Genomic DNA, 15,147 nt, shown 5'->3' on the forward strand with positions numbered 1-15,147 from the left:
CTGTACATTATATCCCTAGAACCTATATATCATATAACTGGAAGTTTGTACCTTTTAACCACTCTCACTCATCTCCCACCCTGACCAGCCCTCAGAAGGTTTCTTAAATCAAGACACAGAAAGTATTCAACCACTTAAAATTAAGACTACTATTCAAACATAGGGAAAAAAAGATAAGCCACAGAACTGAAGTAGGTATTTTCTCCACATATAACTGAAATGGTCAAGTCACCATAACTAGAACTCCTAAAATTTCAATGAGAGACTACCTAATTAACTACAACATACACCAATGCTTGAAACAGGATCCTTAATGCTTGAAACAGGATTCTTACAAGAGATATCCAAATAGCCAATAAACATATGGTTCTCAATCTCATTAATAGTCAGGGAAACGTAAATTAATGCCACAACAGTATATTATTAGAAACTCACCTGAGTACCAAAAACTCAAGTCTGACAAAATTAAGTGTGGTTAAGAACGCAGAGCAATTTGAACTCACCATGGTCAAAGTGGAATCTGGTACAACCACTTAAATATTTGGTTCTATCTACTAAAATTAGAGATGCACAAGTTCTACAATCAAGTGATTCTACTTCTAGACAAGACCCACCCAACAGAAACTACACACATAAGCACCAGGACAGAAGTATAATGTCATGGAAGCACTGTCTGTAACAGCACCAAACTCTTTCCAGTGAAGGGAAAAGATTTCTAACAATGAAAAAAACTTCCCATCCACAAGCCAAAGTGACTCCTTATTTGGCTCCTGTATCCTTAACAAGTCTAGTAAAAACCTAAATGACAGCAAACATAAGCCTTTATAGGACAGTGTGTTTTATTTTGGGACAGCCCTCAAATACCACCCTTTTCTCATGAGTCAATACTTGCCTATCTATAATTTCCATTCAATCTTATCTCTAGTCCCTAAAGCCAGAGTGCTCCACTCTTTAATTTACCTCAGAATTACTCAGGAAAACATTTTAAATAGCAAGCTTTTTTAGCTCAATGTTATGAGTATTGCTGTGTATACATGCTTTTTTTTCACTTCCTACACCTATGTATCTCTATATAACTAATTTATGTAGATGCTTTCTCCTTTCCTTCATGATTTGTATCCATGTCAGAATTTCAAGCTACTTAGAAATCTGTTAATTGAGTTATTACATCCTTAGCCTGACAACAGAATCACATTTAGGTTTCCACAAAGTTCTCAAATGGTTTTCTAAAATAAAAGCTCACAATCTTTTTATCTTAGGAGTCAGCAGACTTTTTCCATGAAGGGTCAGAGAGTAAGTAGTTTAAAATTCTGTAAGTTTCATGTTTGCAGTCATTCAACAATGCTGTTGAGCACACAGATAAAAAAGCCAGTCTTAGCTAAAACATAAATGGGCACTGCTGTGTTCCAATAAAAATTTCTTTTCATAAAACAGGTAGCCAATGGGCCATAGTTTACCAACCTCTGCATTATATTACTCATCATAAGCAGATGCTTAATCTTAGCTTTGTCACCTCAATGTTAAACTAGATATATATGTATCCCTCATATATATGTACAATGCATTTAACCAGAATTTTAACCAGAATTTAACAAGTATGTTAGTTTGGCTGCTTCTCTTAAGTAAAAGAAAACTGTCAGGGTCATTCTAGTATCTGCAATGCTCAACACAACAGATGTACTTTTAAAATTCACTCTAAAGAAAAATGCACAAAAACGCACACACAAGGTTTTTACTTAAGCATCATGATAAAGAATTGGAAATACTTTAGCAGACTTTTTTTTAAAAGTAAATTAGTGACTATTTATCCAATACATTTTATTCAGAAGAACTGAACACAAAACAGTGTTGACAACATTTTTCGGAGTGTAAAAAGGTAGCTTTGAAACAATGCGTAGTACTTGTATCACTTGAAGGAAATATCTAAAAGTATTTCTTAAAGAATTAACAATGGAAGTATCTGAGTGATATGAAATCTTGGGTGACATTTTACCTTTTAAATTCTTCTCAAAGGAGGTTTTAAGTTCCTAAGTTAAATAAAATTACTATAAAGGAAAATTTTTGCTAGTCTTGCAAGTACAGCAGACAGGTGGCTAGGTAGACATTCATTTCTATTGTATCAACAGATCTTCACAGCAAACATAGCTATTGAAACACTTCTGTATATTATTGGTTTAGCCTAGTAGAATCCTGTACAGTAGGCAAAAATTTCTCTAATAACCTGTTCAATTATTTCCAAGGTGCTTTTAAATAATACCTCCAGCCTTAAAGTAGCAATGGAGATTTAAGGGTCATTCTTAATAAAAAATTCAAGAAATTTATTAAAAAGTTTTCCTCTAGTATGGAAATTTCCATCTTTCATGGATTCCATCTTTTTTTTTAAATTAAAGAACATGTGCTTAACACTTAAAAATTACATTCCTTAATTCAGTAATTAAATGGCATCAGTGAAGAGAATCTTACCCCAAGAAAACAGTCACACGAAGTTCTTTTTTGGTCCTTGAGATTGTCTTCAATGTAGTGATTTCTGCATCAAACCAAAATCCTCTATTACTAGGACTTTCTACATTGTAATTAACCATTACCACATCACCAATATTTAGTTCATTCCATCTCAAAGTGGTTCTAGCTCGTGGTCGAAGATCCTTGACATTTATTTCTACAGTACCACTTTCTGGATATCTGAGGAGAAAGAATCACAGAATACTGCTTATGATTATGATTATCAGCATGGAAGACTAAAATTACATGCAATATGTATAAAAGCCTAATACTTTTATTCTTCATGGCACTTAAGTAAATGATATTTATGATTTTAAATGCCAGAATAAACAAGTCTTGTTAAAATCTTAGTAAGTCATTCTTAACTAGCTTGAGGAGGGAGTTGGTGAGAAATGATGAATAGGGGTAGGTAAAAAAACCAAGTTCTTCTTTTCTACATTTTCTTAACCCACATTTAAAAATTACTTCAGTAAGACTAGATGCTGATCTCTTCCTGAACGTGGAACTAGTTGATCCAGCTCTGCCATTTGCTTTATGCATAATAAGAACATGCGTGAGTGCTAAGTTGCTTCAGTCATGTCTGACTCTGTGCGACCCTCTAGACTGTAGCCCATCAGGCTCCTCTGTCCATGGGATTCTCCATGCAAGAATACTGGAGAGACATGCCCTCCTCCAGGGATCTGCCTGACCCAGGGATCAAACCCGCGTCTCAAAGTCTCCTGCACTGGCAGGCAGGTTCTTTACCATTAGCGCCACCTGGGAAGCCCATGCGAAAGAATTCCAGTAGAATCTTGATCTTACTTGAATTTCTAAAGGTTTAACAAACCTAAACCTGACTTGAACTTAAAACAAGGTTCCTCCATTTGGGGCCTATCATCTGGTATCCACAGGCAAAAATAGCAATGTAACAGTCCACAGTGGTTTCTATAACATTAATAAGATCTGTTGTCTTTATGTATTGCTTGCTAATAGAGGGATAAGGAAACAAGTAATTTCTGGTTTGTGCCCTTGGAAAACTCAGTCTCCTGGGGTAGGTCAAACTACTGTAGCAGTGGTTCTCAAACCAGTGGTTCCATTTGGGAACATGTTATAAATGCAAACTTCTAACTCCACTTCTGATCTGACTCAAACTCTGGGAGTGAGGCCCAGTGGTCTATTTTCACAAATCCTCTCAGCAATTCTCAAGCACACTCAACTTTGATAAGCTACTGTGCTATATAGAAACACAAGAATTGTTCAGTATCACAGCGTTTTTTGACGGCATTAACAAGGTAGTAACTAAGGGAAGAGACCATTAACCCTTAACCAATTGAGTGACCTATTCAAAATGTAAGTGAGCCTGAAGTTGGAAACAGCTCTAGCAGCTTGTCTCGGTTCTTCCAAATCAAACAAGTACTATGCAGGCCTAGGACTCTCACAGTATGTCTAACTTATTTATAATAAATGGATATTAATCCTGGTGGGATTTTAGTTAATCACTCAGTTTAATCAAACTTCTTCAAATTTTAGTTAAGCAGAGAAGAAAAAGAAAAAAATCCTCAGACTAGCAAGGGGACTTAAAAAGGATCTGGTCCATTTACCCTCAGTGCTACAATTCCCTTTTACCACAGGCCTCCAAGCAACCTCTGCTTGGACAGTAAGTGAGAAGAGGGCAGCTCTAACTCTAAAAAAAGTCACTTTGTTTTCACATAGCTCTGACATAGGAAAGAGAATATACTTGATACTAGACCAAAGATAAACACAATGAGTTCCACAGCTGAAGTGCCAGGAAGAAATCTACACACTGTCTCCACTAAAGACCTAATCCTTGACAGTCTAAGTTGGTCACCCTGCCACCCTTTAAGTATAAAATATTATAAATGAATTTCCTTCAACTTACATAAGGTTTTGAATCCTTTATCATCCTGTCTCTTCACTCAAAATATGTTCTATTTTCAACCTGCCTGGGTTTAAATTCCATTTTAGCTTCCTACTACTGTGTATCCTTGGGAAAGTTACCATACTTCGCTGTTTTAGTTTTACCTGTATTTACTTTACACATGACTATCTCTCATGTGTAAAACATACCTAATGGTTAACTAACTAGCCCATATGGTTGTTTTGAAAACTAAAATGGTGAAGAATTTTAACTAGCTATTTCAGGGCTTTTCTAATTCTAAAGTAGTGAATGTGTTTCCTGACTCAATATTCTTAAGGCCATAAATGATAGAATAGAAAACTATTCTTTTATGGGAGATCCTTTTCTCAGCTGTAACATGACTTTTACATCCTGACATTATCATATACTCCTGTATGATTAATATAGGAAAAAAAGGGTATTTCACTGGCAAGAACTCTCCATTTGCCTATGATTGCCAAAGTTAGATACCAAGAATGGAAATATTTTAAATAAAAGTTTTAAAACCATATATAAAATCATGTTTACTGGAGATGAGTCAAAATAAACCATTCCCTACATCAAAGGAATTTAAGCTATGTTTGCCCTGAAACTAAGTTTGTATGACTTCAGAACAGAATTACATTGTAGAACATACAAATACACAGTCCTTATGTATAGTGCGTAAAGTCATGAAAATGAAGTATCGCCAGAGATGTTAAGTCAGCTGCTAAGTAAGAAGACATAGAAAGGACCCATAAAACTATTTTTACCAAAGTCAAGAACATGCTGAGGCTCAATTATCATTTTTATTCTTTTCCTCAGCATCTTCATTTACACATATCTTAACATCACACAGGGATGACTAAAATGCTCTAACCCAAATTTCTCTTCGGATTCATATATCCAACTACATCTCTAACATGTATTTCAGGAGCGCCTCAAATTCAAGAAATTCCCCCATCCTCTAATCTGCTGATGCTCAATATTCTTTACAGTAAATTTTCCATACTCCCAGAAATTGAAGTTATCCCCAGTTTCCCCATCATTACTAAGTCCTCCTTACACGTACTGTCAACACTTCTTTAATGTAACTCTATATCCTCAGTAAAGGCCTGCATTTCTCTGAGGCTGTCAAGGCCAATTCATCTCACTGTTTTATTAGACTCCTTAGACTCCACCATACTTTTGCCAAAGACTCTAAAACACAGATCTACTTAAAACATTTTGTGAAGCCTGATAACAATGTGTTCATAGGCTGTAGGAAAACAGGCATTCTCAAACACTGCTGATGGGAATACAAACTGGTACGGTCTCCTTGAAGAGGGGAATTCGGCAATACCCAGCAAAACTGCCTATGTATTTACCTTTTGATCCAGGAATTCTACTCTAGGAATCTGTCCCAAACATTAAGAAACAAAACACCCCATGAAAAGACACATACACAAGGCTATTTATAGCTGCACTATCTGTAACAGCAGGACTAGAAGTAACCAAATGTCCACAATAGGAAACTACTTACTACAAGATACAGTTATATAATGGAAAGGAATATGACATTTGCTGGAGTGATACATATATACGGAGAGATATATTAACTCATAAAACCCAAGATGCAAACAATATTTATCTTCTACCAATTAAGTATGTGTTGAAATAAATATATTTGTATATGGACTTTCCATGCAGTGCTAGTGGTAAAGAATCTGCCTGCCAATGCAGGAGAAAGAGGAGACTTGGGTTGAATCCCTGGGTCAGGAAAATTCCATGGAGGAGGGCATGACAACCCATTCCAGTATTTGTGCCCGAAGAATAGCTTCCCAGGTGGCTCTGTGGTAAAGAGTCCACCTGCCAATGCGGGAGACACGAGTTTGATCCCAGGATTGGGAAGATCCCCTGGAGGAGGAAATGGCAACCCATTTCAGTATTCTTGCCTGGAAAATTTCATGGACAGAGGAGGCTGGTGGGCTACAGTCCATGGGGTTGCAAAAGAGTCAGACACGACTGACTTATATGTGTACATATGTAAGTGTGTATATGTGTGTGAGTATATATGTAATCACACACACAAATACTTATATTTTGAGATAAAAGGATAAACCAAAACTCATTTACCACAAAGAGAGACAAGAAATAGGCTAGCAGGAACCAAAATGGACACTGCTTTTCTTAATGTACTTATTTCAACGTTTTTCCTTTAGAACCACGTAATGTTTCACATGATCATAAATTTACAAAATGTGATAAATAGCTAAAGATCAAAAGCAAAATGAAAAAAGTGACTTAAATACAAACTCTTAAGTGACTTGAAAATACACTAGATTAACTCTATATTCCTAGTGGAGTTATACTTATCTACTAAGGACAAAGTAAAAAATACACCAACTTTTCACTAATATTGTTTGCAATAATAGTAGCACTATTAATCTGAAACCATCATATGAGTAGAACAAAGCAGGGTAATGCTGACATTATCATAACTATGATTCTTGGGTAAGAGAAGAAATAAAAGATTAAATGATAGCCTTTCAACTCTAAAATTAATTGGAAGTATCAGTACAAACTTCCTAGCTGTTTCCAATGTGAAGACCTAGAAACACGATCAAAAAGTATCAATGAACATCCAACTATACACTCTAAACAGCCAAAGATCCTTAAAGAAATGGCTGATACAGGGTGCTTGGGGCTGGTGCACTGGGATGACCCAGAGGGATGGGATGAGGAGGTAGGTGGGAGGGGGGTTCAGGATGGGGAACACATGTACACCCATGGCGGAGTCAAGTCAATGTACGGCAAAACCAATACAATGTTGTACGGCAAAACCAATACAATGTTGTAAAGTAAAATAAATAAATTAATTAATTAAAAAAAAAAAGAAATGGCTGAATCCAGTCCTGGGCAGGAAACAGGAGAGCTTGGGACATCCTGTTGTACCTGAATGTAAAGAAATCCTCATTAAGTCAGGTTCGACTTGAAGGAGCTTCCACAGGCCAGAGATGAGACAACTTGGGCACCACAAAGAGCTGAGTTAGGTTAAAGCAAGTATTAAAATCCATTAGTTCACATGATACTTAGTAAAAATCTCACTGACCCTGGAGGATCCTTTGGAGAATGCTAGGGAATTTACTCACTCTGAACACTGAAAAAGTTCAACAATTGATAGTTTATTCTACCCTTCGTATATGAATCAACTGTTAAGGAAAGTCCTTTATGAAAGAGCTATAGGTATGAAGGAAAGAGAATGAAATATTACCATTTTTACATTTCATTACATAGCAACTATAGGTAAAGGCTGTGTGGGTGCTCAGTCACTCAGTTGTGTCCAGCTCTTTGTAACCCCATGGACTACAGCCCCTCAGGTTCCTCTGTCCATGGGATTTTCCAGGCAAGAATCCTGGAGTAGGTTGCCATTTCCTACTCCCAGGGGGTCTTTCCTGGCCCAGTGATCAAACCTGCATCTCCTGCATTGGCAGGCAGATTCTCTTCCACTGCACCACCTGGGAAGGTAAAGGTTAATGGCTACTAAAACCATTAAAAGCTGGCAGGAAATTTCACAATGTACTTATCAGACTGACAACACTTAAATCTTACCACAAGAAAAGAACGGGGAAGCAGGTATTATACGTTTCTCAGTGTCATGCAATAGGTAAATAAATACCATCTCTAAACCAGCCTTATCAAATGATGAAATTTAAAACCTATCAAACCTCTAGGTACATATATATGGATGGTTCTGCATCCATAGAGTCAACCAATCACTGTTGGAAAATAACCAGAAAAAAATTCCAGAAAGTTCCAAAAAGCAGTTCAATTTGCCAGGTTCCAACAACTATTTATACAGCATTTTTTCCCAAATGTTTTATTTATTGGACACACAGCATGTGGGATCTTAGTTCCCCAACCAGGGATCAAACCAACTCCCTCCATCAGGAGCTCAGAGTCTTAACCACTGGACCATCAGGGAAGTCCCGATACAGCATTTACATTGTATTTGGGCTTCCTGGTGGCTCAGACAGTAAAGAATCTGCCTGAAATGCAGGACATGTGAGTTCGATCCCTGGGTTGGGAAGATTCCCCTGGAGAAGGAAACGGCTACCCACTCCAGTATTCTGGCCTGGAGAATTCCATGGACAGAGGAGCCTGGTGGGATATAGTCCATGGGGTAAGAGTCAGACACAACTGAGCACTTTCACTATATAGTATTTACAACTATTTACAGAATATCAACATTATATTAGGTATTACAAGTCATCTAGACATGATTTAAACAAGAGGATGTGTATAGGTTATACCCCAAAAAGTCATTTTTTATAAGAAACTTGAGCATCCATGGATTTTGGTATGCACTGGGGTCCTGGAACCAATGCCCTATGGATACCAAGGGATGACCGTATAAGCTTTCAGGAAACTAACATTAACAGAAATGTAAACTCCCAACTGTGGGAAAACTGAATAAACTGTCACCTGCATAAACAAATAGTAAGGAAAAAAAAAAGTAGGGGGGATCTGTAGGTTGAGACTTAACATGCAATGGATGAACTTAATTTTATCCTTATTTGTACATTCCAAGAATATGTTTTAAAAACAAATAAGTCTGAACATTGACTGGTTATTTGATTTTAAGGAACCATTGTAAATTTCAGGTGGGATTTTTTTTTTTTTTTTTAATGTGTTGGGGTCCCCTCGTCAGGTTCAGTGATTTGTTGGGGGAACTCACAGGTCTCATTCTCACAGAAGAGCACACAGTTCTTCCCATGGCTATGATTTACTATAATGAAAGGATACAAAGCAAATTCAGCAAAGGAAAAAAAAAAATAAGGTTAAGTCCAGAGGAATGCAGGTACAAGCTCAAGCAGTCCATTCCCAGTAGTCACATAAAATGTGCTTAATTCCTTCAGCAAGAAATTCTGACAACATATGTGCTATAATGTTGTCTACCAGGGATGTGCAGTAAAGAATGCTCAAGAGTTTTATTAGGAATTGATCACATCAGCACTCAATATCTAGCACATACCAAAATTCCAGACTCTCAGAAGCAGGTATTCAGCATAATCCATATTTCTTTTGTAGAGCTTATGCACAGTATACCATTTTTATCAAGGAATGAGAATCCTCCTGAAAGTTAGCTCCCCAACACCAGCCAAAGGTAAACCATACACCGACCTTTCAAAGAGTAGTAAATCTCTGGCTTGACATTAGCTCTCTTCTGCACACTTTAAAAAGAATCCATTTAGCTATTTTCTCAGTTGAATGCTCTTAAGATGTCAACAACAAGATGAACTAGGAAAGAGTGTGGCCTTGGCTCAGACACTGTAACAGATCTTAAAAGTGCTGTGATTAAAAGTTGTCAAGTTAACTGCAGTCATTCCCTGTGGGTCAACAAGTTCTATCTTGAAGATCTGAGCAGTGTGCCCACCATAGCTGCTAAGGCTATTTCTGGTTGAAAACACTTAAAATTTGGGACTTGCTCCAAAATAATCCAGTGGTGGTGCCTGGGGATGCTGGCAGGGATTGAACAAGATTGGCTAGGAGGTCATAATGAGTGAAGATAGGTGATGAGTTCATTATACTTTCTCTCAACCTCTGCATAAGTTCAAAGATTTCTACTATAAAAAATAAAATGCTTTGGGCTTCAAGTTCAAACAAAAGGATCTTCCTACTTTTTTGAAGTTTTCCCACAGGTGTACGAAACTCAAAGTTAACACTCAAGGCTTACAATGAGGACAAGCAGCCTCCAGTTCCAAGCCATCACATTTCTGATTTCTATTCCCCAGATGCAACTGTTTAACTTTTAGCTATTTTTGTTCACCTCCACATTTACATTTAAGCAACATGCTGACACTGCTTTTTACTTCAAACTTATTCTACCCACCCCTCATGTACAGCTCATTTGCCTCCATCCTCCTCTTCCTTAAACTTTACTAACACAAGGCATTGCTCTAAATGTTAACATTATTTACCTCTTAGGATAGAGATAGATATTATTCTATCCCCATTTTACAGACAAGGCAGAGAGGTTATTTGGAAAGAAGCAGCAGAGCATGACTTAAACTGATCACCTGGCTCTAGACTCTTGCAAGGATTGATGAACTTGCCTGCTCTTAAGCACATTAAACAAACTGAGTTGTTTGTACATATCAGTATTTTTTTCTATATATCTTGACTAAATATTAATAAGTGTTCACAGCTAACTAATGAAGTATGCTTTAATTATACATCCGCTCTTCCACAGCTTTTGTCTTCTATTGCGTGCTTAAGTTTTCTTTTTGGTTGCTAGTTGCTTAGTTTCCTATTTACATATGGTAAAGAATCTGCCTGCAATGCAGAAGACCCAAGTTTGATCTCGAGGCCGGTAAGATCCCCTGGAGAAGGAAATGGCAACCCACTCCAGTATTCTTGCCTGGAGAATTCCTTGGACAGAGGAGCCTGGTAGGCTATAGTCCACGGGGTCACAAAGAGTCAGATACAACTAACTGACTAACACTCTCACTTTCACCATGAATTATCCCCATTCTGCCACAGCTGTTAAAACTCCACTGTGTTCAGACATTTCAGGTATTCTACTAACCTTCTGGGTTGCAAAACTTTTTCTAGATACCTCTGTCCTATTCTTATGTGGACAGCTTGCTCCTCATTGATATCACACTGGGATCTCCTATCATTACTTCCTGTGTTGAATCCTATTTCCCAAATACCATGTTTTCCTCTTTCTTGGTTTAAGCCTTGAATGTGGTAGAAGTGATTAGAATGCTCTTTCATATAAATAAATCTTTTTGTTCTCTGTTTTTTCCATATGTGTGTTTGTCTGTGCGCTCTATCGCTTGTGTCCAACTCTTTGCGCCCCCTGGATATGCCTACCTCCAAAGCAAAGCAAAGTCGGTCAGTCGTGTCCGACTCTTTGTTATCTCCGAAGTACCTGGTAAATCCAAGATCTGAACCTTCCTAAGGTTCTTCAACACCAATGTACTTGCTTGTTGTTGGCTTACACTCAGGTTTCAGCTCTTCATGGCCTGATAAGTTAGGCATCATTTACCCATTAGCTTCTTACCTTTCAAAAGTTTGTTGTTTTCTCTTCTGTGTCTTACTTCTACCACATTTGTTTTTTGTCCTCAGGGGCTTATGCCTTTATTCTTTTACTGTCTTCTAGGAGGGTTTAAGAAGGAGTGGAGACAAACATGCATCTTAATCTGCCACATTTAACTGGAAATCTTTATTCACCTTTAGTGTGGTTTCTTATTACTGACCAGGTATTTTCTTTTTTTTTTTTTTTGACCAGGTATTTTCTACAGTCCACCCATACTAGTCTACCCTCAGGTAACACCATATTTTCTACCTACTTATCCTGGTATCCTAGCATTCTCCTCCTTCAGGAATACAGAATTATCTTCCCTACCTTATATTCTCAGAACTTAAGGTATTCTGAAAGTTAGGTGTGCATACTTCTATCACAACTTACACCTGTAAAATACCAAGTTTTCATTAAGAAGCAGGTACTATGTTCAAACTTTGGTGTGTTTGGGATGTAACAGGCTGACAAATGTTTGGAAACATGCAACTCATTAAATAAAAAAATCTTTTATATAACTAAAGCTCTTGAAAAAATGTAATAAATCAACTATGACCATTGTGTTTTAGGATAGTTAAGTGGCAATGAAGAACTCTATACAGAGATAAGGAAAAGGTACTTCAAAGATTATGTTTTTGGTGTTCTTAAAAAGCAATGTCTAACAAAGCATTCCCTGCCTCCCATGGCATCAAAGGGCTGAAGATAAGCACTACAAATTGGTCCAAGCACTGGCTTCTTCCAGCATTGGCACTGAGGAAGACTGGAGGAGACTGCATGAAATATTCTGGAAAGTGCTGGAAGCTTAAAAAAAAATTCTAAAACAGGGCTCAAGATATCCCTCAAAATCTGAAGCAGAGAGGTAGGAACATATTAAAGCTGACTTTATCTAGACTGTGCCATAAGCCTACATACAGATATGTAAAGATGAGACTAGGGTCCTTTTTTTCTCTTACACTTCATGCCCTCCTGTTCTCAGAACCTGAAGTCAAGTTATCACCCTAACAGAGATGTAAGACAGACTACTCTAGGTAGCTACTTTGCATCTTTGAGAGTAGAGAAACACTTTGGTGTTATACAGGCTATATTCTCAGATAAACCTTAAATATCCCTAAGTATTTCTTCCCAGTAACATTTTCATTGCTCTACATACTCTTCAGGTATCTTTTAGAGCTATCCTTCACTATATGCTTTTGATGATCCTGAACTATGTGACATTTTAACAAAATCCAACTGTGTTCTCAATTAGCAAATCATTGAATAAAACCTGGGGAATTAAACTACAAGGAAATTGATTAAGCACAATTTTTACAACAGGTTTGTTGTAAGAAAGTAAAAGTACATTTCCTTAGGTGACTTGTAAGCTAACTAATCATTTTATAAGATTCAAACTGTATTAAGCAAAGTACTATCACCGCAACCTTCTTTCAAAACATGACTTCCTGGGGTTAAAATGTTTAAATAAGGACAACATTCATCTGGAGGCATGTTCTAGTTTAGCAAACCTTTAATGTCATACTACATGCAAAAAGAGAGCGTTTTTTAATCTAATAAGTAGCACTGCTAACTTTCACACCTTAAATGTAAAGCTTACTCACAGACAAAAATAACTTACTTAAAACTGCTTACAGTAGGACTTAAATACATACATGGAAATAAAACTCATTTGTGCAACATGTTAACAATGGTGTATAACTTTTAATTGTTAGAACAATGTAATTAGGTTAAAAAATACCTATGCCAAAGGTAAATTATTTAAGAGTACTTACCAAAATAACTTGGTCTTATTAATAAATTAAAAGCAGAAAGTTTGACTATTATTACTGGATACTTTTCAAGGTTGTTGGGGAAAAAGAGAACACGGTCAAGTAGATATTTACAAATGAAGAAATTAAAGCTCAAAGTTTAAACCAAGCAAAGCAAAAAACGTAACCAAAGACCTAGAATTCAAACCAAATTTCTGATCCTAATGCCTGAAAACTATGCAGCCTATAACAGAACCAATGATCTATATACTTAATAAGGCCCCGGCTGCCTGTTTGAAAAGCAGATTCCTGGGCTCTACTCCAGGCCAACCCAATGCAGGGCGTGGGGCTTTGATAGCCCTCAGGAAACTGCACTACAGACACCTTACCTGGGTGAAGCCACAGTTTTGCTGACCATCTTTGAGAAATACTACTATAAAGGAATGATGTATAAATTTGAAAAAGTGAAATCAACTGATATCTGTAGTCATTTTAACTAATATTTGTAGTTATTTTTCTAAGCACTAAGTTATCTTTTAACACAAGAGAAGAACAACAATAAGGTTAAAGATCTAACTTCTGCCCTCCTTTTGATTTTTATCCATTCAGAACACTTCAAGTCATAGAGGAAATATTCTAAGTTTTTGGCAAACATGTCAGCAACAACCAAGAAACAATGAAGCAGACTTGTCACTGCACCAAGGTTCTGAAACTTAACTTCTCATTTATAGCTCCCTACTCAAGATCAACATGACACTCTGACCTGATTTTTAAAAATCATACTCCTTTCCTTCTGTGAAAACCCAGAAATCATTCAAACATTTTTGACACTCTTTTAGAAACAGATCACATCAGTACATTCAAGAAAATAAGTTTTGTTACTTTATAGAACAATTTTTACTTAAAAATACCACTTGATTTTATTCAAAATTGGCTCACTGGCTTCTATTTGTAGTAGCCATAATTAAGGCTACTCAAAAGCATGCACCACAAGCTCAGAATAACTAAAAAAAAAAAAATCTTAAAAAGACTGCTGGTGGCAATGACAACATTATTCTAAGACATTTCACCAGATGGGTTTTTAATTGTAGCCTAGCATAAGTTACCCTCCAAGTCCTAAGTGATGCTCTTAACAGTTCCATTTGATCTCATTCCCATGGGTAGAGCCTTGAGACTGTGTTAAAAACAGCAGTTTAATAATCTATTTTTCCTTACAGAAAAAAAGAAAGCACACAGGTATTTGTTTATTGATTTAAGGTTTCTGCTCTGTGAAAGTATAACTGGAGAGACTGACAGAAAAATTTTAAATATGTAAACATAACTGCTTTATAGTATTATATATTTATTTATATATTAAAATATTTTATAAGCAGGCTTCTCTCAAAGTGAGAGGTAGTCTGGTAGCGTGGTTCTAAGTATGTGCTTTTCCAAATCTCAGTCTACCTCTTATCAACTATTCAATACTGGGTATGTTAGCTAACTTATCTAAATCTCAGTTATTCCCTCTTTACACTTAGAAAAGTATCTACTCCATTGATAGTTTAACGAGGATTACATGAAATAATCCAAGTAAAGGACTTATACAGTACCTGGCACATAGCATTGTTTTAAAAAGAGAATTATTAAACTATACTTTAAAAAGGGTATTTCAGAATAATTTACTAAAAATTCAAAATGAGAAGTTTGTTTCCGAGGTAAACCGACATTTCTATTCTAAATGTGAACACTATGGAACATGAAAGCTTATACGGTAATTTTCACATCATTATGAAAACTCTTAACACTCATGTTTCAAGATTTCAACTTTGCCTAGCCACAGACAATTATTAAGATATAGAAATAAAGTAACTTTCATAAACATTTTCCCTCTTTAGATATATACTTCCTAGTTCAAACTACTAGAGGTTTCTAACTTACATTTCTCTTTATAGAAATCAGCTCCAATTTATAAACCAAGATCT

At 36.5% G+C, this 15,147-nt stretch overlaps 1 protein-coding gene across 2 annotated transcripts in view; it reads right to left on the minus strand.

Moving 5' to 3' along the window:
* UHRF2 (ubiquitin like with PHD and ring finger domains 2) overlaps positions 1–15,147 on the minus strand; it is a 71,368-nt gene that overhangs the window by 33,366 nt on the left and 22,855 nt on the right. The window contains exon 4 of one of the 2 annotated variants that reach the window (XM_043890727.1): positions 2,464–2,682. The exons of the other annotated variant lie outside the window; for it this stretch is intronic. Within the exon in view, the coding sequence (XP_043746662.1) occupies positions 2,464–2,682 (219 nt within the window). The remainder of the gene's footprint in view (positions 1–2,463; positions 2,683–15,147) is intronic. 2 annotated transcript variants of the gene reach the window in all.

Source organism: Cervus elaphus, chromosome 29 (assembly GCF_910594005.1).
Source record: "Cervus elaphus chromosome 29, mCerEla1.1, whole genome shotgun sequence".
NCBI lineage: Eukaryota > Metazoa > Chordata > Mammalia > Artiodactyla > Cervidae > Cervus > Cervus elaphus.